This window comes from Podarcis melisellensis, assembly GCF_964234715.1.
Source record: "Podarcis melisellensis genome assembly, chromosome: 1".
NCBI classification, from domain to species: domain Eukaryota; kingdom Metazoa; phylum Chordata; class Lepidosauria; order Squamata; family Lacertidae; genus Podarcis; species Podarcis melisellensis.
In genome coordinates this window covers 75,222,786-75,249,981 of record NC_138528.1, presented here as the reverse complement: position 1 = coordinate 75,249,981, position 27,196 = coordinate 75,222,786, and the positions used below count along the sequence as shown (strand labels likewise).

General features: G+C 42.3%; 1 protein-coding gene and 1 long non-coding RNA gene across 13 annotated transcripts in view; one reads left to right on the top strand and one right to left on the bottom strand.

Annotated features, from left to right (window-relative positions):
• CHID1 (chitinase domain containing 1) overlaps positions 1-27,196 on the bottom strand; it is a 138,898-nt gene that overhangs the window by 105,981 nt on the left and 5,721 nt on the right. For all 12 annotated transcript variants that reach the window (XR_014171073.1, XR_014171074.1, XR_014171075.1 and 9 more), the window contains 7 exons: positions 22,927-23,073; positions 22,315-22,464; positions 21,607-21,739; positions 19,331-19,375; positions 18,170-18,276; positions 16,690-16,751; positions 8,251-8,343 (listed from right to left, as the gene is read on the bottom strand). Coding sequence is in view for 7 of the 12 variants with exons in the window: in XM_081922439.1 (XP_081778565.1) it covers positions 8,251-8,343; positions 16,690-16,751; positions 18,170-18,276; positions 19,331-19,375; positions 21,607-21,739; positions 22,315-22,464; positions 22,927-23,073 (737 nt within the window). In the remaining 5 variants the exon portion in view is untranslated. The remainder of the gene's footprint in view (positions 1-8,250; positions 8,344-16,689; positions 16,752-18,169; positions 18,277-19,330; positions 19,376-21,606; positions 21,740-22,314; positions 22,465-22,926; positions 23,074-27,196) is intronic.
• LOC309376375 lies at positions 8,873-16,060 on the top strand. Its single transcript, XR_014171180.1, has 3 exons — positions 8,873-9,197; positions 14,011-14,253; positions 15,056-16,060. It is a non-coding gene; the product is annotated as an uncharacterized lncRNA (long non-coding RNA).

Below are 27,196 nucleotides of genomic sequence, written 5' to 3'. Positions count from 1 at the left end.
AATATTACTGTATATTCCAAAAGCCACAGGCCTTAAGACTCGATATTGGTAATAAATAAATAAAAATCATATCCATGTTGTAGAAATACATGGTGTTTATTTACTAGCTTGACTTCATTTATTCTTTTGCATCTTCTGATTCTACGGTCAATCCATTTCATTAGCTGAGCACAAGGAATTATATGTGAGAAACTTCTCTTTATCCACTACCTCCATACCATGCATAAAGTTATAGACCTATATTATATAAAAAATAATAATAATAGTAACAATTTGTTTATACCCCACCCATCTGGCCAGGTTTCCCCTGACACTCTGTGCGGCTCCCAATAGAATACAGTCATACCTCTTGTTGCGTTTGCTTCACATTGCGGCTTTTCGGGTTGTGAACGCAGCAAACCCAGAAGTGTATATTTCCGGGTTTCGCCACATGCACATGCGCAAAAGCACTCTATCATGCTCTGCGCTTGCACGGAAGCGCCACTCTAGTTGTGGACTTTTCGGAATGCAAACGGCACCCCGGAACAGATCGTGTCTGCAACTCGAGGTATCACTGTATTTAAAACACGTTATCTCCCCCCCGCTCCCAAACTCAGTTATCTTTTGACTAAATGAAAAAGCTCCAAAGAGCAGGAGTGTGGCTAAGTACCTAAAAGCACAGGTCCATGACTCCAATTTCCATTAAAAATTTGCATATGCTACCTTATATCTGTAGGTGTCTATATTAAGAAATTAAGATGGTAAACAGAGGGGTCTCACCAGCACTGCAGTTCATGGTGCACTCAGTTATGCAATCTGCAAAGTTTTTTAAAAAATTAAAGAGAAGGAGTAGGAGACCCAGGGCTCAGGTCTCCTGAGTCACCCCCTAACAATGCTCCTGTGCCAAATATTTGAAACCCTTTTTCTGGCATTCAGAAAGAATGTGTGAGGGATCAAAGTGTGGCAAACATGCAAGCCTTCCCCACCCTCCAATACGTAGATTCATAGACCTATGGGTCAGGGTGATACATTTTGGGTATACAGGCATCCCCCCCCCCGACTTGCGCACAACCACCCCACTGGTGGCGGGCCTGTTCTTATCCCAAGACTTGGGCACCTTTGCCAAGAGAGTTTATTAAAAGCTTTTTGAAAGTCCAAGTATATACAATCTAGATACGCCATTTGCCATTTTGCTGTTCAGACTCCACAGATATCCTTCATGTGGGAGGGATAGGAAATTCAGCATTGATGGGAATTTCCTAGTAAAAGTCCATGTCTTCACTTTCCTTGAACCACACTCATCAGGACCTTCGCACATCAAGAGTTATGGATACTACATTCAATAATTATGGCAAAACACATGGGCATTGCACACATAGCATGCATACAAAAACATAACCACGGTCTGGGAGGAAGAGGGCTTTTCTGTTTGTTTGTTTGTTTGTTTGTTTGTTTTTGTTTGTTTGTCTGACTTTCAAAAGCCATCAACAGGCAGCAGAATTGCTGCTCATCTCATTAAACTGAGAAAAGCTAACAATCCGATAAGGTTTATTTTGCTGAGACTGCATAGCTTTAATGTGCTTTCTTCAAAGTTGTGAGGTGTACAAAAGGTAGAGATAAAAGACAGCTGCTGAATTTTAACTTTCAACAATACTTGTCCTGCTCCCCCCCCAAAAAAATCCACAAACGATTGTTTTGCTCAATCAATAAGCCCCCCCCCCCAATCTTACAAATGCTTTCCTATAGTGAGGACAGCACTACAGTCAAACTAAAGCGCTGCAGGTGTGATGAGACTGAACATCTACCTACTTGAAGGCTGCATTTCCAGGATACAGTGGTACCTCAGATTACATACGCTTCATGTTACAGACTCCGCTAACCCAGAAACAGTGCTTCAGGTTAAGAACTTTGCTTCAGAATGAGAACAGAAATCGTGCTCCGGCGGCGCAGCGGCAGCAGGAGGTCCCATTAGCTAAAGTGGTGCTTCAGGTTAAGAACAGTTTCAGGTTAAGAACGGATCTCCAGAACGAATTAAGTACTTAACCTGAGGTACCACTGTACTACTTGTGCTTCTTTCCAAATGGAGGAAGCCTTTTCAGTGAAACCAACAAGCCGTAGAAAGTTTTTATTGCAGGTTACTGGAAATGTTCTGATAGACAAGGAGAGTAGTAAGTTATATCATTGCTTTTAATAGCCAAGCAAATATTACTGTTTTACTGCTTGTCTGCAAGCGGGTTCACCCTTGAGGGCAATAAAAATCCCTATAAAAGAAACACAGACTACCTGTCCTCATCTGTGATGTTATTTATGATGTACACTCAATTGAAAGCAGTCTTTAATGTCCCTGCTTTCTAAATAAACGTATCGTCAACACTTGCTAACATCCAGTATATATCACAAGAAGTAGATACCTCTTTCCTGAATTGCTGGGATGAGTTGCCAGCAAGTTCTGGTTCAGTGCTCCAATTCTCTCTCCTAATAAGTGGTGTGCTGTATCAGGCACTCAAAATCTCCATGGTACTATTTACTGGACAACACCTACAACAGAGTTGACATACGTCCAGTTTCTGCCCGACATGTCCTCTTTCTCAGCGTAAAAATTCCTGTCCATAGGATTTTTTAAAGTAGGCAAAATGTCTGTGTTTTTTTATTTACGTGTGGCAACACAGTCTTGCGCCCATAGCTTAGTTGTAGAGTACATGCTTCGCATGCAGAAAGACCCAGGTTCAATTTCTGGTAGCGGCAAGCCCTCTCTGAAACTTGGAAGAATCACTGATGGACAGTAGAGACAATGGTTAACTAGGGGGGGTGTGTGTGTGTGTGTGATACAGTGATAAGCTATGTAACTTCTTTTTCTTTTCTCCTCCTAAAATGAAGATTATTTTGACATGCTGGGATCACCCAGGAAGGCTGAAGAATGAGAAAGTGTTTATGTTTACATTTTGTGTATATGTTTACTTTTGTATAAGGAAGGTGGGTGGCGCTGTGGGTTAAACCACAGAGCCTAGGACTTGCCGATCAGAAGGTCGGTGGTTCAAATCCCCGCGACGGGGTGAGCTCCCGTTGCTCGGTCCCTGCTCCTGCCAACGTAGCAGTTCAAAAGCACGTCAAAGTGCAAGTAGATAAATAGGTAGTGCTCCGGCGGGAAGGTAAACGGCATTTCCGTGCGCTGCTCTGGTTCGCCAAAAGTGGCTTAGTCATGCTGGCCACATGACCCAGAAGCTGTACGCCAGCTCCTTCGGCCAATAAAGCGAAATGAGCGCCGCAACCCCAGAGCGGTCAGGACTGGACCTAATGGTCAGGGGTCCCTTTACCTTTACCTTTTTCTCATAGGCATAGGTGGGAATGTGTACTTCTAAAGCCTACATATAGTACGGGTATTTAAAATGAGAGTCGTCGTAGCGAAGTCGGCAAACGTGTTCTCTTTTTCGCTCTTCAAAATATGGCAACCCTAACCTACAATACATTCTAGCTGTAATGCTAGAATGCAGATGAAGCTGAACTCCAACTCCCATCTGCCCTAGTCAGCTTTGTCAATGGTCAGGGATGATAGAAGTCATGGTCCTACAACATGTGGAGGGCACCACGTTGGCTATTCCTGGGATAATACATCACTTTCCCCAGGTATTTCTTCTTGCTCCCCTCCACAGTATTTCTAGATGCAGCACCCTAAAAGTCTCCCAACATCTATGGGAGTGAAGGTGGTAAGACACTAAAGGGCCCTGGAGAAAAGGCCCTTTCTGTATGTGCAACTGCTTATCCTGTACATTGAAAACTGGCACATCAGGGAAAAGCTTTCTCCCCACCATTCTAGTTTTCACACTCTAAAGTCATGTGAAACCCGCACTTGCCATTTGAAGTGGTACACGCCAGGAACAAGTTTACCATCTCACCTGTCATTTACGACAACTAGGCCCAAGAGATACACTGGAGTGCCATTAATATAAGCAGTACTATCGACTTCGTAGGGCTGCTGTGAGAAGAGAAAATCTGCAAAGCCCTTCAAACAATGCCGTATGCTAATTTTGTGTTTTGCATATTGTAAATTAATGCTAAATTGTGATAGTGAGTTGCCCAAGGCCATACAGTGAATCACTTGTTCAGCAGAGATTAGAATTGGCACTTCTCAGTTTTTTAATTATGTCAGATTTCTGTATTCCACCTTTCCATCAAAAACAATCACATGTCTAAGGCCAGCACTGAATCCACTATAAACATTGGTTATTCCACCAATTATGCCTACCCTGAATTCACTCAGCGTAAAAACCTTGTGGAAGAACCTGCAAAGGTAACACAATTTTGATACTTTCCAGTTTCCCTCATTGTGCCTTTAGTGGAATTTAATGAAATGCATTGCATTTTCCAGATGTTAATTACTCCCGCGCCCCCCTTAAGTACCAGTATTTTTCAAGCCCTTATACTCTTCCTTTAACATAGCGTTTTTCATCTATATGATCTTAATGTGAACTGAATTGGTATGACAGCAACCCATTAAAAAAGAGCATCAGACTATGCTCTTCCTTTTAGGTTTTAATCAGGGCAGAACAAAAAGGAGCACTGTTTTAGCCACTGGGGGTCCTGCTCAAAAGGGTGATATTTTGCAAAATAGTTTCAGTCTACCTTATCAGACTTCTACCAGATATGGAGTCTACAAATGTTATTTGATTCTTTGCCATATCATTTTCTATGCCTTTTGCTGAATGGCTGATTAAATCTACTCCAAGTCCAACACATGAAGGATATTAGATTATTAAAAGTACACTTTCCATCATTTGTAAAGGTTAGACCCAAATTGATTCTAAAGTGACAATGAATAAAGATGACATAGTATTAAATATGCCAATGAAAAGCAGATTCCAGCAGGAGCTCTGTAATTCTATGAATCTAATTTACCACATATTGCCAGTCTAGCACTTAAAAAAAAATATCAAAGAGACAAATGAGAATTTTTATGGATTCCGCCTACAAGGCAGGAGGAAGTCCTTTCAAGCCAGTCAGCTAAACCATAGTTCAAGATGCTGGGTGTGAAGAGTGCTTTCCTTGTATGAGAAACAAGCGCCTCAGTTTTGAATCTATGTAGTGCCAACATGTGTGGCATTTTACAGAACAACATGAACAAAAAACACAGGTCTGTACCAAGAAGTTCATGATCAGGGCTGTCACACATGCTACAATTCTGCAGGAGGAAAAATATGCAACATGTTCATAACTCAGCTCCTTGAAAACGTCACCTTTCATACATGCAAGACAGTTCCTAACCCTTAGTTGCAACAAATATGCTTGAACATATATGGGTGGGCATTGCCAGCTGAAATCTCGGGGGGGGGGGCAGCCAAACAATCAGGGGAGAGGCTAAATTAGCCTTCAGTGCTCCATGTTCTTCTCTACTATGAAACTGTACATGTTTATGCAAATAATAATATCATCAAATAAATTGCATGAAGTCAGAAATTAGGAAAATATACTTGATTTTCATGATTTATACTGACTGTGCTATTCTGCCTTTCTTGGTACAGTATTTGGATTACCTGGGTGCCTCTCCCCGTGCACAACCCACATCACCCCCAAATCTGCGTCAGTGGGTTGGAAGAACCCCCAGAACAAATTAAGAGAGCACGCAGGAGGGGAATAGCGTTATTTTGTGCAAGAAGAAATCTTCATGCTAAGAAGATGTTCCCCTTAGCATGCAGTGATTACACTTTAATCCAATTATGATAAATCTAATGGGCTGGAAATCAGATTATATTGCCACAGTGGTTTCCACTGGCCTTAAACATCGCAGAATTCAGAACTATTTGTCATTCCCTGTCCCCTCTAATTTCAGTATAATGCACTTCGGGGGAAGTGCTCAAAAATATGCTCGAGACCAAGAAGCTGCTTATGGATTTCCAAAAGGCCCTTATGCGGAGATCCACAAAAGAATATTCATTCTTAGTAATAATGTACTCTGCAGTGCAGCTAATGCTCTGTAAAAGTCACTTCATTTGAGCTGGCTTGTCCACAATTGTCCACTAAAAAATACATCTACGTACCAAATCATGTATAGCAATTCTAGCCAATTCTATTGAGTCAAGGGGGCAAGAGAATATTAAATTTGTGAAATTGCCTACATTCTACTTAACATTCAAAATATATAAATGCATTTTGCAAAGTCTATTGTTTGCTGCAATTATCCTAGATCTTGAAAAGAATGCATTAGCTTCATGATAAGCTTTGTGGTAATAATGACTGATAATGTAGAAGCTGCAAATGTGTTTAAGAGCACTCATTTGCTTTCTGTAGCAGACTACAATTAACAAGCTGGAGCAATCTGCTTTAAATCTAAAATAAGAAGATAAAAACTTGACTGATCCATGTTTTGGCAGTTCTTAACTGGGATGTGCTGGCCTCCTCCTATTTTTGTATTAACAACCTTGTGCTGTGTCCAACATTTAAAAAGGTATATACAGTATATACTATGGCTAACAAAAATAATTACACAAGAATGAAGAATCTCAACAGGAGTTTAAAATATATATTTTTCAAACTTTACTTCTGCATAGTCTCTCCCTGCAACACAAATATGAAGATGCAAGTGCCTAATTAAGCATTTTAAATGCTGAACTGTGAGGTACTCTATTGTTCTAAAATTGTCTTGATGGATTGTGCTTTAGTTGTGTTGTCGCATTTTATTTTGAACTGAATGCCGCGTTGGGATCTAAAAAGATGAAGGCCAGTTTGTAAATAATTTAAATGAATAATAATTCTACAGTATCCTGTGCATTGGGCAGCATCCTGCACAAGGTGACAGGGCCCGGGGCTCCTGCACTGATGTACCACAAGCAGCACAGATGTTTCACACATGCAAATGCAAAGGCCAGTGCAGCTGTGCTCTGTAAGGCCTTCCACAACAGAGAAGTAGCGGATGAGAGCAACACACTGTAGGATCAAGTATAGGAAGAGAGAGGCAAGGCTATCAACAGAACAAACTACTGGGTGATGCAACTGACTCCAACATCACAAGTACTGAGGTTTGAAGACCCAAACCCTTAGCAAGCTATAGGACCCAGACTATGAAAGGGTGACAGTATTGCTTACCCCTTCGGCGGCACTCACAAGACTGAGCTGTAGGTCTGCATGCCAAGAAGGAGGCTGAAGTTATTTTAAACATCTATTCAAAACTCAGTTTCAGCTGCCAGCACTAAAATATGTAAGTTCTGTATCCTCTTCATCAGACGCCATTGAGCAATCGAAACTATTCACTAATACATATGGCTAAGAAGGGCTAATGTTTCATCTAGCCAGCACAGGGATTTCATGGTTCCTCCACCAAGAGTTTAAACTGTGTACAAACCATAAAATTATGAATCCAGGGAGATTTTTTATACAAATAAATAAGCACTGGGGAGACGAAGAAGGCACAGATTAAATGCAGGTATGTACTGCACAACTGGCCAATTTGTATAACCATGTGCTGTTCAGTTTGCGATCTTCCTTTCCAGCTGTTTTGTACTAATGAAGGCAGCTACTTTGCTTAATTATTACAAAACAAATTACTGTGAAATGGGCAATAGCAAAATTAAACATGTGGCAGGTAGCAAAGGAAATTAAGTTACATGAAGATGGCCTTTTCGAAGTGTCTGCACTCCTTCTTACATCTCCTCATTTGACCTGTGTTTACTGCAACTATACATGATGGTTTAGGACAAGGGCGGGGGTGGGGGCACCTCCAGAAGTTGCTGGACTCCAGCTCTCCATCAGCCCCAGCCAGTAGGATCAGTGTTCAGATGGTACCGAAACAGTAGTCCTGCAACATCTGGATGGCACCACCTTAGCCACCCCTGGATTAGGAGATGCATGGTTTTGCATACCATTACAGATCTTATTTCCTTCCAAAATTTTATAATCCATTTATCAATATAAAGACTCTAATTAAAGTCATTTCCTTAGCACTGTTTGGTATACATACCACTTGATAGTTCTTTTGCTCGCTTGCTTCAATATTTATTAAGTGCCTTGATTGGGGTTTCATAATGAATACATGGTTCTTGCCCAGAGGGATTAAATCTTAGCACAGACACATTTCCTAATCCAAGCCTCTTAAATGTGTCCCTCTCTTCTTCCCCAAGGTGCTGAGCCTGGCATTTTTCTCCAGCGGTGAAGAGGGAATACACGCTTCGCTTTTTAGGCTGCATATATGCGCTGGTCTCTCAGCAAACATTAAACCCAAATAGCTTGAATGAAGCTGAAAATAGATTCATCTGGGATTTTCTTTGGATATAAGACACTCACCCTGGCATGACAGTGGGAGGGATAACAAGCATCAGCTTTAGCCGCACCTGATGCAAAGCTTCCGAGAGGTGAGTGAGCAAATGAATCAGACCCCTGTAACAAAAACATGGTGTTAGGTCTAGAAGTAAGAAAACTAAATCGTGGAACAACAACCTTTTCTTTTTTAAAAAAAGTTAGGAAATACTCTTCCTTCATTAAACGCTGAAGACATACTCTAATAGGACTTGGCTCTGCACAACCCATTCTCCCTTTAAATAGGATGTAACAGGAGATGACAAAAGAGATACTTTTATTCAGTCTTCATTTTAGGACAGGGATGGGGAAGTTGGTTCCCTCTAAAGTTTGGAGTACAGCAACATCTAAAAGGACCAGGTTTCCCCATCCTGGTTTATGTGATCAAGGAATGATATGCTGTATTTTATTGATTGTATCTGAATACTCCCTTGGGAACATTTGGGTGGAAGGAAGCAGTGGCGTATCGTGGGTTGTCAGCACCCGGGGCAAGGCAAGTAATTTGTGCCCCCTGACCCGTGGATTTGCGCCCCCTAACCCTAACTCCCAGATGTTGCGCCCGGTGCGGCCGGCCCCCCCCCTGCACCCCCCACGCTACGCCACTGGAAGGAAGATCAAGGGATGATTGCGATAATTATAATTATAATGGTAATGGTAACAGCAGCAGCAGCAGCAGCAGCAAGTGACCACCATTGTACTCTCTCTTCTTCAGGCAGGCCAACTCAGCATGTGGTCACAATGGCCAGTCTGCAGGTCAACATCTTCATCATGAGGTCACAATGGTCAGCCTGCCTTTATCAGGCATAAAGGCTTACAGATCAGTCGGTGTCTCTTCCTGGAGGAAGCAGCAGCAGCAATTTGTGGGCACTGTAATCTCTCACTCCCATACAGACGCTGGCAGAAGCAGGACCATACAGGCACAGTTTGTCACCAAGGTCAGTATACGCATGAGCCTGTGGGCAGAGACTCTTTGTCTTACTAAGGTGGGCAGAAGCAGTATGTGGGCACAGCGGCCACCTGGTTCTTATTTAAATAGGAATAGGAGTGAGGAACCTGTGGCCCTCCAGATGTTGTTGGACTGCAGCACCTGTCATCATCCCTGACCATTGACGATGTTGCCTGGAGGGCCACAGGTTTCCCCATCAGTGTTTGAGGATTAAGGTACACATGTTCTCTTAATTCCCAGCTCTCTTCTTACTATCTGGGCCTGTCCTTCTTCCCTATCTTCCTCGATAACCTAGTGAATCCATGCCTGGCTGGCCATGATCAGGGATGCTTGGAAGGCACTCACAGAAAAGGGAAATTTCTGCTTGGACTTCCCTTTTCCTGGCGTTCTGTGACTCTCCCTTGCAGCAATGGGGAAAAGGAGGGGTGGCAAGTTCTGGGCTCTCTTCCGCTCATCCACAATTAGTCCAGATATGACATGTTTGCAGTCCCACAACCAGCAACAGTTGTTTAGTACTTTGATGTCAGAAGCCCTTTAAGTACTTGGAGGTGTTCCATTAAAGGTGGTTAACAGCCCACACTCTGCCAGCAAAGCCAGGAGGCAACTGGTTGAGAAGAAATAATTCTCCTACATTTTTTCCTGTCATGTTGCAAATGCATCTACACTTGCAGTAGCCTCACTGTAATGCTCTATTATCAAATATCTAAAAGCATTAAGTAAATGATATGCAGAAAGGGTGGGTGAGAAGATGAAATCATCCTCCACAGAGGGGAATAAAAGAATATTCAGCTATCTCTACTTGTACTGGGTACCCTTCAGATTTTTGCCATTACCTCTGCTGAAAATAGCTCAGCCAAGTTTCACTGAGAGTAGACACACTGAAATTAATGAACATGACTAAGTTAGGTCCATTAATTGCAATAGGTCTACTCAAAGTAAACCTTGCTTTAACACCACCCAGTGAATCGATGGATTTAGCTTAATCAGCCAACAAGAGCAATCTATGGAGATATGTGGCCAACCTCTTCATCAAGATAGCTCAGTCAGTAGAGCAGGAGGCTTTTAATCTTGGGGTCGTGGGTTTGAGCCCCACGTCAGGCAAAATATTCCTGCATTGCAGGGGGTTGGCCTAGATAACCCTCAGGGGTCCCTTCCAACTCTGCCATTCTATGATTCTATGAATGGTGGGGAGACACTCTTCCCTCGCTACATGAGTTCATCAGCTAGCAGCTGTCCTGATCTCTTTCTTGTGCTTTGCAGCTTTGATTGGGGTAACATTTATTCATGGGCTGTGTAGATGAGTATACCCACTGGCACACACAATATAAAACTAAAACGTAGCATCTGCAATCTGGATTTTGCTGCTGGTGTTTCAAGCACTGTTTTCAGGGCACCGTAAAACCTAACACCACCTCACGACTAATGTGGGTTCAAAGAGATTTTACACACAGAGAGATAATATTCATCAACTTGACATTGTTTTTTATACTAAACTTGGTATTGAGCAGTTTACCCGATTTATGGCAAAGGTGGGAGAAGGATGGCAGCTTCTCTTGTAAGAAAAATCGCCCAGAAGATTTAAGTACTGGCAGCCTAACTTGTCAAGCCATCTCTCTGGCCTAAGAGCACTTCTTGCCAATTCAAGGGATTAGTGGTTAACGCTCAGACTTCATTTACGTGTACTCCCATTTGTCACCCAAAATAGATTATGTAAATCAAGCATTGCATGCACTCCGCCATCCCCAAACGGCCATAGCTGAGTGCCCATTTAAAAACATCCAATAAATTATATGTCTGCTCGTCTCTACAGTAGACTTGAGCGTTTTAAGACCATATTTTCCCATATTATCACTGTCAACTCAGATGGGAGGGAGGGAAATGCACATGCTGCATTGCATTTTTTAAAAGTATAATGAGGCTGGAGCAAACTGTCGTCATGGCAAAACATAGTTAAATATTCATTTTATCCTTTGCTATTGTCAAATTGAACTTTCGGGTGTTCCTCTGAAGCACATGGCACTTTGAGAATCTACCCAGACCCAATTAAAAGGTGAGGTATGTATTTTAAACTTTCTGACCTTGGTTCTCTCATGAATATACAATGCTGCTGGTCCCTTTTTCGCCTTCTCACCCTCCTCCCCACTACACTCTTGTTCAGACATTTCAGGTTTGTCCTCCTTGAAGCTGCAAATGATGCTGACCTCAGCAGAACATTTATTGCAGCTCACAGTATTTGTTGCATTCCCTTTAGAGTCTCAATTTAACTATAGCTAATGCTCGAGTTTGATGGTTGCTGCCCCCGCCCCCACAAATCAAGGATTTCCCAGAAGAATTTAAAAATAAAATGAAAAGGTCCAACATAATAAAGCTGTGTTTGTAGACAGCTGACCAAAAAAATGAAACTTTTTTTTTTAAAAAAAGCAATCTCAGTTCAAGAATGAGTTATTGCTGTTTGTCCTTTCACTGCTCTAGGTAATACCAAGGAAGGAAGGGACTTACAGTAAGCCATTGATTAATAGGTTAAATTTCCAAGGCTCAGACTGAAGTACTGATGTGTCTACAGAAGTTTTGTTCTTTTCTTCCCACAGTTAATAAGGTACCTGAAGGTCAAATGCAGATGCTCCTGCAGCATATAGTGAAGGCAGCACTTTTCAAATAAACTATGTGATCGTGGCACCACCTACTGTTGACTATCAGCCTGAACAAAATTATATGTGTGACCTTGTTTGCACAGAATCAAAATCATGCCTGTTAACAAATACCAATCTAAGGCATTTTCAATGCACTGAATTTTAAAAAGCAAGTCATTGGATGGCAGTCAACTAAGTTTTACTCAAGAGTATACCCATTGACATTACTGAACAGAATAATAATAATGTATTACTTGTACCCCACTCATCTGACTGGGTTGCCCCAGATACTCTGGGCAGTTTCCAACAGAATATAAAGAACACGTGATACATCAGACATTAAAAGCCTCCTGATATGGAACACCATATAATTGGTTCTCTCTTTGACAACTGACAGGCAGGCATTCCACAGGGCAGGAGCCACTACCCAGAAGGCCCTCTCCCTGATTCCCTGTAATTTCACTTCTTGCAATGAGGGAACCACCAGAAGGCCCTCAGTGTCCAGGCTAATCAATAGGAGTGGAGATACTCCTTCAGGTATACAAGGGTGTGGATGTTTAGGGCTTTAAGGGTCAACAAAAACACTTTGAATTGTGCTTGGAAACGTACTGGGAGCCAACACAGATATTTTAGGACCAGTGTTATATGGTCCCAGCAGCCACTACAAGTCACCAGTCTGGTAGCCACATTCTGGATTAATTGCAGTTTCTGAGTCAGCTTCAAAGGTAGCCCCAGTACTAAGTCAGGTCTATGAATTTCAATAGGTCTACTCTGAATAAAACTTAGTTAACTATCACCCAATGTAATCAGTTGCAACTAAGGTAAAGCTAAAGGGACCCCTGACCATTACGTCCAGTCGTGACCAACTCTGGGGTTGCGGCGCTCATCTCGCTTTATTGGCTGAGGGAGCTGGCGTACACCTTCTGGGTCATGTGGCCAGCATGACTAAGCCGCTTCTGGCGAACCAGAGCAGCACACGGAAACGCTGTTTACCTTCCCGCCGGAGTGGTACCTATTTATCTACTTGCACTTTGACGTGCTTTTGAACTGCTAGGTTGGCAGGAGCAGGGACTGAGCAACGGGAGCTCACCCCGCTGCAGGGATTCGAACCACCGACTTTCTGATTGGCAAGTCCTAGGCTCTGTGGTTTAACCCACAGCGCCACCCACGTCCCTATCATTTGCAACTAGCTGCTCGCAAAAGGAAAATGGTAAGACTCAAAAACCTTCAGCCTCCAACTGCTGCAACCTAAATACAGAAAAACAATGCACATCCACAGATTGGAAGAGATATGATTAACTTAGCTGTGACAAGAGCACACACCACAGTTAATCCTTGGGCTCACATATTTCCCTCTTCTTCATGAGCAGCCTTTAAGGTTCCTCCACTTGCACATGAAGGAGAGGGGAATCAAATCTGCTTGGGTTTCCATCTATTACAAACAGCAAAATAAAACCTAGCTTAGTATGATTGAGACTTTTTCATCTCTGAATAGGTTCAAAAAGCAGAGAAACAGATAGGCTTCCAGTTTTACCATTTCTACTTTAATGCGCCAGGTGGGTTTCAAGAATCTCACCTGCGGTTACTCCATGAGCTCCAGCTCAACATCTTGCAATAGACAAGCTGCTCAGTTTTCAGGACAAAAGAAATGAGTAATGTTGGCCAGTTCTAACATCCACACCCCTCCACTATACCAAATCACCAGGGGACTTCAGATTTCTCAAGGTCCGGTATTTGAAGCTTTCTTTACTAAGATACAATCTTACTTGCTGTTAGTTTACTTAAAAGGCTTCTAACAGCAATCCCTACAATTGTCCAAAATGAAAGCTCATTCCTGTACATTCAGATCTTTCACTTCTACACAATTATTATTAAACTTTAGAAGCCTTATTCTTCTCTAGATCTATCCACTCTGTACATGATTATTAAATATTGATAATAAGATCAGCAAATCTTAATTATGGTAGAAAATGATCCCTTGGGTGTTTCAGGTACACATCTTTGTTTTCTGTTTTAGGTAGTTGGTAGTATTTGTGTGACTAAGAACTGAACTCCACTGTCTTTGGCTAATTTGAAAAAAATGCTAATGCTATTGTTTACGTGACTACTTATCCCAAATTTTAAAAAGAGAATAATCAGAGCCCAATTAACCTGGAGTTTTCTCCCTTTCAGACCACTTCAGCATGATTACTACCATCAGCATATAAATGTTGGGAACAGAAATGAGATGGCATTAATCCAGGATAAACCTTCTAATAGTTTCAGATCCCTCCCTCAACTTGCGATGGCTAAAGAAAAAATGATGATCCTCTAAAAAGATCAGTGAATAACAGAGTTATCACAATACTGCCACTGTGTGGATAAGAATAAGAACAGCACATCATATTTCAAGTAGCAAAATCCAGTTTTGTTTGGGTAAGAAAGAAGAACATAATTTTCCTCTAAATGTAATTATGACATGAACTAGCATGCCCAGGGTTAGAAACAAATAACGTTTGTTGAGACTGTCACTGTTCACATCCAACACTCCCCCAGAGTGCATGGAACCAGATGCATTGATCCGAGTTCAGAAACCCTGCAAATATAACTGCTCTGAACTCAATTTCAAGTAACTAAGATAGATTTCATGCATTCTGAGCCTCTCTCCTATCTTTGATGCACACGTATGAAATACAGAAATGCAGTTCTAAACAAATTTGTATCATGATTCCATGTTTTTAAAATAGATTGATAGCCATGTGGGATTGTGGATTTACAACCTCATTTCCTACATTATTTGTGTCACATCTGAACAAATGTGTTATCTTTTTTCTCTCCATAGAGTAGTTGTACACATTTGGGTATGGCTTTTTCATATTTCAAGCTTTGTTGAAGCAGGGCAGGGAAGCCTTGTCATTCATATATGCAGATTTTCTTCGCCAACTTCCCTCTCTGCACTCCAATGAAACTGACATGATCATCAGGGAAAGGCTTGTCAGCTCCACAGACTCCAGGCAGTAGAATGTGCTAATTCAGAGTCTTGTGTAAATACAAGCAGCTTGTCATTGCAGCTGGAATCACAGTGAGAAAAAGACAAGAGGGCTGAACTGCTCTCTGTAAGGATTCTGATGGTGCTGGCAAACTCCCAGAAATCTGATGAGTGGCGGCAAATTTTGGGACAGCGACTTGAATGTTTAAATTGCAAACTTCCACCTATACTCAACCTGTATCATTACAGGGAGCCACAAGAGCGGGGAGTGCTGTTGTGCTTGGGTCATGATTGCAGGTTTTGCTGTGAGAACAGGTTGCTGGACTAGACGGGCCATTGACATTATCCAGCAGGTTCTTCTTATGTTCTCATATACATGCAAATACTGCAAAATGCCACAAGTCTTCTGTGACCTCATTCAAAGGAAACCAACCACAGGTAACTATTGGAAATCTTGAAACTTCCCACTACCCTGCAAAGGGGGGTGCTCTAGAGACTGATTTCAGTATTGCTTCCTAAGGGCTTGCTTGGGAAGTGATTCTACCAGACAAGAACTGCTTCCTGTTTAGCTTCTTAGCCGGCAAATAGATCTCAGCACAAAAAGGGCACATGCCCCAAAGTCCTCTTTCTCTTATGGCTATTAGATGAAAGTAGAAATTTTTACTACTCACCTGACTTTCAATGGTGTCTAGTTGTGACACTGAAGTTTTACCTGTTATACTTTCTTTGCCTTTTAAATTTCTGGTTAATTTTGTTTGGCATGTCTGACCTTGTTTCAGGATTATATAGGTTTGGAGTATTATTGCACACCACACTGGGGGTCCCGAATCAAATCCTATCAACAACTTGAGCAAGTTTCGCTCCCTGTCTCCAAAAACAGTACATCTTTCTCCTTCAGAAGGTAATAACACCACCCCACGCTCAAAGAAGTGGCATGATCTACCTATACAGATGATGCAGTTAATCTATCGCTCACCTTCCCTGAAAACAGCCTTTGAAAACATTGTGATCTTGATAAAATCCCACTGTCAGGTCTAAGAGCCACATTAAGGCAAAGGGATTACACCTATGGTACTTAATGATTGTTTTTTCTCTGGCATCAGCAGACACCACCAACATTACTCTTTCAAGCAAGGTGACAGGCCTTTTTGCAACCTGAAATGGTTGGACAAACAGCAATCAGGAGATCAATGCTAATCTTGACTATAACACCTAGGATTTTTTTGTTGGCGTCTGTACCGTTAAGAATTGCTGGGGCCAAAAGTAGCAAAAGCAAAAAGTAGGGAAGTAGCAAAAAGCAAGCAAAAAGTAGGGAAGAAACGAGGCAATGTGACAGTGGGAAAGAAGGCAGAAAGCCAATGCATTTATCGTTTTGCTTAAAACAATTTCCCCATACTCTCTTGCTTGACACCTTCTCGTGTTACCTGATTCCACAGATAACCACAAAACCAGTGGTAACCTGTTTGCACATGAAAAGTGGGGGATGACTGTCATTTCAGGGTCCTACAGGAGGAACTGCAGCATATCTCTCCCCCATGATGCTCTAATAGTTTAGGGATATTTAGGCAACATGGATAGAGAGTCCAAGAGACACCATCTTTCCAGGCAACCATTACCCTAACTCCTACAATCACAGCTGTGGATTCCTAATATGTGCCCTAGATTTTCCTGGTGCAGCATACACTGAAATAGTCACCACACAACAGTAAACATCAGAAAAGACCCTTAGTGGTACCTACTCTGTCAAGATTCTTGACTGTAATTTACTTACACAGTACTCCTAAACATGTTTTCTTTTGAACAAATCCTATTAAATCGTCAGTGAAACTCGACATACTAAAAAAAAAAAAAAATAAGTAGCATCTTGAAAATCCTGGACTTACGTTTGCTTCTGGTTTCCTAGCTGACTCCAAACTTCAGCCACAAAGCCATCAAAATTCTCATTCTAGAATAATGAAAACATTGGAGATTGTAAATTTACAGTGGAACCTTGTGTTATGCACCATCCTCCTTGCGAACACTGAGGGTTGCAAGCTCCACTAACCCGGAAGTAGATGCCCCTTATTGTGAACTTTGCCCCAGGATGTGAGCGAAAGTCGAGCACCAGCAGCGCTGCAGGTGCTGTTAGCAAAAGTGCACCTTCTGTTATGACCGGTTTCGGGTTACAGATGGAACAAATTACCGTATTTTTTGCTCTATAAGACTCACTTTTTCCCTCCTAAAAAGTAAGGGGAAATGTGTGTGCGTTATGGAGCGAATGCAGGCTGCGCAGCTATCCCAGAAGCCAGAACAGCAAGAGGGATTGCTGCTTTCACTGCGCAGCGATCCATCTTGCTGTTCTGGCTTCTGAGATTCAGAATATTTCTTTTTTTGTTTTCCTCCTCCAAAAACTAGGTGCGTCTTGTGGTCTGGTGCGTCCTATAGAGCGAAAAATACGGTAAGTTCGTAACTGGAGGTACCACTGTATTCTGAACAAATAACATCGTGGTTATTACTTTTGATGATGTTGAAAGTTTAGACATCTCATAAAATGAATCCTGCCTCTGCCTCTTAATGCTTTGATCAGGTGTGGGTTATTCTTTTTCTGCTGCTGCTATTTTGCCATTTAATTAGATACCTGTGCTTACTGATTTTGTTTTAAGCTACGTTGTTATTTCATTAGTTTGCTTAACTGGACACCATCATAAAAAATGGCTGTTTATGCAGTTTTTATAAATAAGGCTATGGATTTTAAACGCAACCACGCCACCCATGTATACAATGGTAATAAATAAAATATCAGTATGCACTGAGTGCTCACTGGAAGGACAGATCCTGAAGCTGAGGCTCCAATTTTGGCCACCTCATGAGAAGAGAAGACTCCCTGGAAAAGAACCTGATGCTGGGAAAGATGGAGGGCACAAGGAGAAGGGAATGACAGAGGATGAGATGGTTGGACAGTGTTCTCGAAGCTACCAGCATGAGTTTGACCAAACTGCAGGAGGCAGTGGAAGACAGGAGTGCCTGGCGTGCTCTGGTCCATGGGGTCAGGATGAGTCGGACATGACTAAACAATAATTGCACTGTGTCACCTAGGGATCTTTTATGTAAACACAATTCACAACCCCTGAGTTTAAACATGCCAGCATTTAGCCCACCTCCTTTTCACCCACATGCTATTGAGCACAAACAACATATTTACAAACTTACTTCCACACCTAGGAATCAAGCTTCCTTTCTTCACTGCTATATGTAATATATAAAACCTGTCTGTGACATCTAGGCCACTCATTGACAATTTTACGCCATCGACAATTTTTAAAAGCCACACTGATATCTGGTATCATACTGGCTCTTTATTTCTCAGAGGTAGGCTTAAGATACCTTGGCTATTTGGATCAGGTTACTGGAAAGCTCTTCTATCTCATCTTCACTGACAAACACACTCTCAAAGTCATGGTAAGTCCAGCCTTCAAACAAAATTCGTGGAACTGAAAAAATACAGAAAGGGAGAAAGAAAGACTAGAAAGAGTCATTAATTTTCTACGCTATTAGGAAAACTGCTGTGGCATTCTCACTCGAAATATGTATTCCACACCTTCTCCAATGCTAAAACTTGTTCTATCCTTATTAATGTACTTCAGGTGGAAATATATAAGGAGGATGGGGAAACTGTGACAACATACTTAAAACATTTTATTTGCAGCCGCATAGCTGAGTCCACACACATTTCCCCTGCTCAGAGCTTTTACAGTGGTGATAGACCTGCTGCTTCATTCCACCCTCCTGCTCTTTAATGTGTCATATATGGCATTTGCAAAAATACAATTTTCCAGTTGTGCTAAAAAGAGAGAGGGCAGAAAGCCTACTCCTTTGCTTTAAAAAAAGAAAAGAAAGAAAGGCCTGCCAACTAGTTTGATCTGCATTTCCTCTTACGTACAACTAGGGTGGTCTGGGACCTATCAGTGAGAAAGCAGAGATTTCAGGAGGGTAGGAAATGGGAGGGGTGTCATTTTTCCTTTCCCCATTCCTGAAATCCGTCCATCGCCACCCTGGTGATCCCCAAGCTGCATTACAAGATTCTTGTTCCAGGCTGACTGAATGACTTCTGTTAACACTGGAAGCATTTTGTTGTGAATCCCCAGCAGTCGATTACAATTTCCCAACTACAAAGGCAGCGGGAAAACAGACCCAGTCATTATAAAGAATGACTGGCACAATTTGGCTAAGGCAGATGAGTGCAGGAACCCACAATAGTATGACACAATTAAAATTAATGCTTCCGATGTTGCCCTACAAGAATGGGTTCAATTTGTGCCAAACTCACATTTCAAAAATTACGAACATTAAGAGCCCTACTGGAGCTGGTTCAGCAGCTTGTCTTCCAACTAAAGGCCCATGGAAAGACTGCAGGCAGGACATGAGGGCAATAAGGAGCCAAGGCCCATTGGAGCTAAAAATCATAGATCTGTAGACTCGGAAGGGGCCTTGAGGGTCACCTAGCCCAACCCCCTGCAAAATATGGTAGCTTTCCTACAAAGTCACCTATTTTGATGTTTTTGGCATTCTTCTTCACTTCTTTCATCCAACCTGTTAATAGAAAACATGAAGACCAAATATGAACCTGTCTAATCACAAAGTGCCACATTTCCAAACACAAATATGTCTTTTATAATTTTTCTACTCTGTGACTGTCAAAGAAATAATGGTTACATGGATCGTGGTATAAAAATCAACGGTCTCTACACCACCAAAGATGTATTAACCATTAAACAACCATGTGTTGCCAGCCCAGAGTAACACATATGCGCATGTGCTCCACTCACCCTGGTCATTTTTGCATTTGGCCCCTTCAGGAAGGTAAACACTAACACAGCTTTGGGATTATTCAAAGACAAAAGCAGCATACTAAGGTTCCTCACTGCAAGGCATCAGCCTTCAAGCACTGGGTACCACTGGGCCAACCTACAGCACCTGATAGATTGCTTACTGCCAAGTCGCTACAGACAGTAATGATCTCACATGCAGCGTCATGCAAATTGACCACCAGCTGGAAATGGTTGGCTGTGGCTGCATAAGCAAATAATGGCTGGATCTCCTTAATTTCAATAGGTTGACTCATATGCATTCTCTGTTTTTAAGTTGTATTATGTCTCAATGTCAATTTGTAAAACAGTATTTTCCCCCATTGGGTGTTGTATGAGAGTGGTAAATTTTATGTTACAGTGGAAGTTTGCAAATATCAACATTCACATATGAATGCCCAGAATCCCTGACAAATTTTGTGACTACCTGAGAATTCAGAGATGCATTTGGTTCACTGTTCACTTTAGGGGAGACGGCTACAATGCAGCCAAAACAGAATCACACTCAGATGAAGGAGGTATCAGCACACTTGCAGGGGGACCCCAAGTCTGCAGAAGTGCAAAAGCACTTTTAGAGAGAGGGGAACCAAACAGCCCAAAAACCAAGTAGACTCTGTGGACACGAACTGCTGACTGAATGGGGGAGTGAGGGGTAGGGAATGGAATGAAATGGAGTGGCTGGAAACTGGAACAGGAGCACTCCCTGGTGCAATTGTCATAGAGCATGCCTGTCAGTAACCACAAAGTTTAAAGCTGGAGTTAATTCTTTATTAGCAAAAACACGGTCTCCACTGACTTGCATGAGTGTCATGCCTAATGAGCACAGCAGCTCATTCCTGGTGGATGAAATCATGAAATCAGTTGCTGATACTAAAGGTCCCTGCCTCCCCACAGCTGTCTGTCTCCTCCTCTCCAGGGCTTTTTCCAAGCAATGGAAGACTGCACTTGTGTGCAGTCAATCTCTCTTCCACCTTTTTCATGCATCTCCAGGTTCTGGGAAACAGGGGAGAGTGGAGCTTGTTGCAGCAGAAACAGGAGACACATGTCACTCTTCACCAGCCTGACTCATCTCTGCCTTTTCCAGTCCCACTCACCAGCTTACGCTTCTGATTCTTCTCTCTGCTACAGACTCTCCCAGCTCACCAAGCCCCGTTACTTCTTCCACTTCCTACATCTCTTCCCAGTCTTCTCCGTCTGACCACTCATTGTTGTCCCATCACCTCTCCCGGGGCTCTAAGCCTTCTTCCCTTGGTGGTTCCCTAGCTGGTTCCTCCCTCCATTCCTCTGCGTCCATGACAGCAACATTTTGTTACAGGCCTACTTGCTCCTTTTAACAGCAGTCTCAGGTGGTTGAGTTTCAGCAGGAACAGAGCCAAAATGCAATCACCGAGACACAAGTGAGAGCTATCAAGATGCTCAGGTAAAACCCACCGTATGCAGAAATACCAAACATATTTTAATGGGGGGAGGATCCCAGGCAGGAGTGTCTGACTGCAAATATTCTCAAAATTCATGGATGGTAAGACTTCGCACAGGAAAATCGAAGTTACCACATTTCTCAGGCATTCACTGTTAACACACACGCTTGTATATGCACCTCTCTTAGCTTTTATTGTCTGCTACTACATGCATCCAATGAAATGGGAAATGGCCTGAAAAGACTCGCATCACAATAAATTGTTTAACTTCAAGGTGCCAGAATACTTTTTGCCTCTGAATGAATTCAGCATCAGAGCTATAATTGTGAGTTCCTAGCTCAAGCCAACATGCTGGATTGTGACAGTTAAAGCATACTTTTGTGTTATAGAGAATGCATCCAGTTATTCTATCAAATTTTCTGCCATGGAAGGAAAGCATTGTATAGCATCACAAAATGCATGTTAACACTGGAAAGCCAAACAGCAAATGCTCTAGACACAGATCATGGGGCATGGGATATCAAGCACAAAAGAAAACCTTGGTCAGCATCATGGAGCCCTGTCACCTGGAACTTCTCCTTGCCCCTTCTCTTCACCTGCAACCAGACTGGCGAGATAGTCGTAAATTTGCTTCCAAATATCTTAGCAATGTCATAGCCATGGCTGTTCCACTGGAAAAGGGAGGAGGAAAAGGTATTAGGGCAAAATCCATCACAAACCACCTAGAATTGTATTAAATGCAGGGAAGAGGTCAGTGGTCCCAATTTCAGCTCAGAACTTCCATTTCCAGCAGCTAGCCCAATATATTTTGCGGTTTGAGGCAAAGGACAAGATGACCTTGTTCCTCACCACCTAGACCACTTTTATGTACTGGAGAGGCAGTTGTAGTTTACTTAAATACTGACAGCTCCAAAAGTACTCTGCATTGTACCCAACGGTAGTTTAGACGGTTCATTACATGTTTGGCACACACAGATCTGCTCTGCAACAGAGGGGGGTGGGGGATAGCCAGGTGGCTTGGAAGAAAGGGCTTGGTGGGAAGGATGCCCCTGTTGCCCACAAGCACCTGCCACCTGAGGCAACTACCCTACCCCGTCTAATGGTAGATCAAGCCCCAAATTTTATTCGAAAGAGAGAGTGGGAAAACCCAAATACTGTATATACACACAAAGCCACAAACCATGCAACAGATACCAGCATGATACAATTAGCTGCATCTCAACTTTCTCATTTTCTCAGTACTTACAGGCGTTATGTAGCCCAAAACATCTCCCCCAAAGTGTCGTTCTCGTGCTTTTTTGGCACAGTAGCTTTTGTACTCTAGGATAATATCCTTCGTCTTTAAATCGGTAGAAACCAGGCCACGGTCTTGCACTCTTTTATCTGAATAGTGAGTCTGCCAACAAACCATTATTGTAGATTTAATAACAACTAAAGAAAACATCCATGTTCAGAAGCAGTCTACTCCTAAATACCACTGTAAATATATTCATATTTTATTGCACCCCAGATATGATGGAAACAGCCAGTCTTGTTTAATCATGCCTGATTCACATGCACAATACGATGTGGAATGGGGTATGAAAAGGGGGGTGTAGATAAGAGAAAGAAACTCAACCATCCCACCCACATTTCCCCCCTGTCCAGCCCCATGTTAAAACTAGAGTCATACCCACCACCCAATTTACACATGAATCAGGGATACTGTAGTTCAGGGAGTTTGGCTCCAATTCGCTTTTGCAATATTCAGTCACCCTATAGGCAAATGTTGACACCACTAGGTCAGAGTACAAAATCCACCAGAGTGTTCAATATGAATCTTTGCAAAAATTCCAAGCCATGAAGCAGCTTCTCCTACCTTTTCCTCCAGAGTTTTTGAGGCAGCTTTTTTGGTATCTGTCTTTGACAACGTAGCATTAGCCACCCGAGAAGCCAGGGCAAACACAACAAGGCTGACTGTGATCCATCTCATGACAGCTTGAGCTATGCCCGTCACCTCTAATTTCTTTACTGAGGAAGAGAAAAAAATAAAATAAGGAGTTTGTTGTGAGACGACAACCCTACTTGAGAATAAGAAGAGTAGTTGTTGCCAAAGGAATGTTCTTCAGTGGCAGAGCACATGCATGGCAGGTTCTGTAAATTTAATAAGGATCTCAGTGAAAGGAGGAGGGGAGTCTGCCACAGAGACCCAATGCCAGTGGAATGGAGACCAGGGATGGGGAAGCCTGTGACCCTTCAAGTGTTGTTGACCCACTTTACCCGAGTCCCCTTTCTCTGCTGTTCCCTTTCCCTCCTTGCCAAATGCATTCAATTAGGTAGGGGATAGCATATGGCCCTTGATGCACAGGCTCCCCTCTACTGCTTTAAGGCAACTTTGCACATTCATAACTGAAATGCTAGCTGGCACTGGCTGCCAGTTCATTTCCGGGCTCAATATGGCTGGGGGAACCCAGCCAGTTGGGCGGAGTATAAATAATAAAATTATTACTAATTCTTCTTCTTCTTCTTCTTCTTCTTCTTCTTCTTCTTCTTCTTCTTCTTCTTCTTCTCCTTCGTGCTCAATCTAGTGTCTGAAACCCTAAATGACTTAGGTCCCAAATACATGAAAGAACACCTTCCCTACAGACCCTCCCAGTTGTTAAGATCAAGGACCACCTCTCCCTATATACACTGATCCAGACTCTGCAATCATCATCTGAGGCCCTTCTTCATGTGCCCCACCACCACAAGAGATTCAGAGGGTGTCAATACGAGAATGGGCCATTTCTATGGTGGCTTCCCACTTGTGGAATGCTCTCCCCAAGGAGGCTTGCCTAGAACCTTTGTTCCATATATTTAGGCACCAGGGGAAAAAACATTCCTCTTCTCCCAGGCCTTTGATTAATTAAACAATCTATGGCCTTTTAAAATGTTGGGGAGGGGTGATGAAGTTTTTGTTTGTTATTACGGTATTTTGTGGGGGGAGGGATTATATTGTAAACCGCCCTGTGTTCTCTGGATGAAGAGTGGCTTAGAAATTTAATTGGTGAAGGGTGGGTAATAAATGTAATAATTATAAAGTAACAACAACAGCTGATGGGGGGGGAATTAAGATTTGTCATTGTTAGGAAAGAATGTTTGCCTGCAACTCCTACACTACATGGGACACAACTGCAGTTTCTATAGTGTAATACTGGTATCAAAACAGCCCATCAGATTGTAATTTTCCTAAATGTACTGTACAAGGTGCCTCTAATGGACTCTTTAAGACATATTATTAGTGGTGGTTGCAATGCCCACCCTGCTTCCAAAGTATTTACATTCTAATTTATCCAAAGCAAACTAGGTGAGGCTGGGGTAAATTTATAGAGGCCATTATTCTGGGAATGCCAGGGCCATCCTTAATGTATCCAACATTAGCCTAAGGAGAAAATTTATCTGCTCTTTAGCATATAATACAACTAATAAATAAAACAAGCTTGTTTTAGCTGCAAATTATCCTGTCATGCTTGCTTGCCAAATTCAATAGCTTTAAAGCCTCTTCTCAGAAATTGCGTAGCCCTCCTGGTCACAAATCAATGAAATAATTACATTTGTTACCCTTGAAGAGTGTTGGTTTTGCTGCAACAGACTAACCTGACTTTGTTATGGGCATCAGATACTACTCAATGAAGACTTGCAACTGTTAGCTGATTAATCAGTTAATTAAGGCGATTATGAAAAATAAAAATCTGATTGGCAAAAACGTGCCATCTAGCAAGTCAGCGGATGTTTAATTTTTAAAAATATTTTTTTAACAAAAATGCTAATATGTCAATTTCAAACATTACTACAAAAGAGACATTATCTCCTTCATGGGAGAGGTAGAAATGCCCTTTCCAATACACCTGCTACACCACATGTGTATTATCTAAAAACAATGGAAGTATTCAGGGAAGGGCTGAAGTTCAGTGATGGAGCATCTGTTTTGCATGCACAGGGTCTCTGGTTCAATCCCCAGCATCTCTAAGTAGGGCAATGAGAAAACTGTCTGAAACCCAGGACAGCTGCTGCCAGTCAGTGCAGACAATATTGGGCTAGTGGAGCAATGGCCTGACTAGGTAGAAGACTGCTTCCTATGTTCCTGTGTAACCCCTGGCCTCTACATATGGGGCTGAGAAACACCCTTGTCTGAAAGTCTGTAGACAGTATGAAACTTGATAGACTAAAGAACCACTTTTGTTGGATACAACCCATGAGTTTTGGTTAACTTTAAATATGCATGAAATTGCCAAAGAGAAAAGCAAGAATTCTATGGGGGAGGGGGAATGGGAAGCACAGGAAGAAGAAGAAGAAGAAGAAGAAGAAGAAGAAGAAGAAGAAGAAGAAGAAGAAGAAGAAGAAGAAGAGTAGTAGTAGTAGTAGTAGTAGTAGTAGTAGTTTGGATTTGATATCCCGCTTTATCACTACCCTAAGGAGTCTCAAAGCGGCTTCCTCCCCCACAACAAACACTCTGTGAGGTGAGTGAGGCTGAGAGACTTCAGAGAAGTGTGACTGGCCCAAGGTCACCCAGCAGCTACATGTGGAGGAGCGGAGACGCAAACCCGGTTCACCAGATTATGAGACTACCGCTCTTAACCACTACACCACACTGGCTCTCATAGAAAGTGACATAGAAAACTAAGAATAGGAACCTGGAAAGCTGGTGTTCATGCACCAGAACTTCATCTTCCTCCACCTTTGCAGAGAATAGATTGGGGTAGGGGAAGTTTCATTGTGCAAGCGGAGGTCCATGCCCAAATTCAACATGATTAATGTTTATTCCTATTCCATTGCCCACCACAGAAATGCATTCTAGACAGCCCACAGATGATGTTCCCCTACACTTTCAGAATGTTTTGTAATTGTTACTAATGTACATACACTTCAGTAAGCAGATAAACAAGGCATCTGAAAACAGAAGTTTAGGCTGAGAGATAATATTGGGGCCAGACAGGATGAATTTAGTTATTTGACAGTGAACAATCCAAGAACAACAAATTATGCCTGAGAACAAAATCCATTAGGATTTTGCTGAAGGGATTTGTTATACATATTCATCTCTCACCTTACCATGAATCACACCCAAGGCAGCTAACAACAATAAATTGGGTCCGGCAGCTCACTGGCAGTTAGTGCAGCAGTGCTCTCAGGACCAGTGAAATACGGTGCCATCAGGCTGCCCCACTCACCAACCCAGCAGCTGCACTCAAAATATTATTCATGAACACTTTTCCACAGAGCTTTACTCTTACAGGGTAATCCTATGCAGGTCTACTAGTTCAATGGGGACTTACTCTCAAATAAGTGTGCATGAGACTGCAGCCTTAATCACATTGTTGCTTCACTCCAAGTGTCTTTTCCCCTCACAGTTATCTCTGCAGGCAAAGTGGGAAACCTTATTCCTCTCACTTCACCTGCCTTTACATCATGGCTTCTGTGAGGACAGGTTCTGCCTCACTAACTTTTTTGAGTTCTCCGAGTGTGTCAAAAAGCATATGGACAGAGTGAGGGGTGTAAAAAGTAGGGTCTCCTCAAGGATTGATACTGTGACCTGCACTTCTTTAACTTGTTCATCATTAATGATCTGGACTTAGGGGTAAGCATTCTGGTAGCTTTGTTTGGAAATGCCAAATTGTTCACTGTGTTTGAAACAAAAAGGGATTGCAAAGTGCTCCAAAAGGAGCTCTCCACACTGGGTCAATGGATATTAAAATGACAAATGCAATTCAATGTATAACTGTGAAGTGATGTGCATTGGAGCAAAAGAGCCAGATCTCTCTCTCTCTCTCTCTCTCTCTCTCTCTCTCTCTCACACACACACACACACACACACACACAAACATGAGTGTGGGGTCTTGACTGATAATGACTGACAAGGTAAGAGAAATTAGAAACATGGTGGATAGGTATATTAAGATGCTGGCCCAGTGCATGGCAGCTATGAAAAAGACAAATTTCATGCTAGGGATAATTAGGAAAGGGACTGAAAATAAAACTGTCAACATAATAATAAAGCCATTATACCAATTTATGGTGCAACTGCACTTGGAATACTTTGTCCAGTTCAGGGCAACCATAATTATCATGGGGTTCTGACAATTCTCCTATGTGTAATCTCCCTCTCCCAT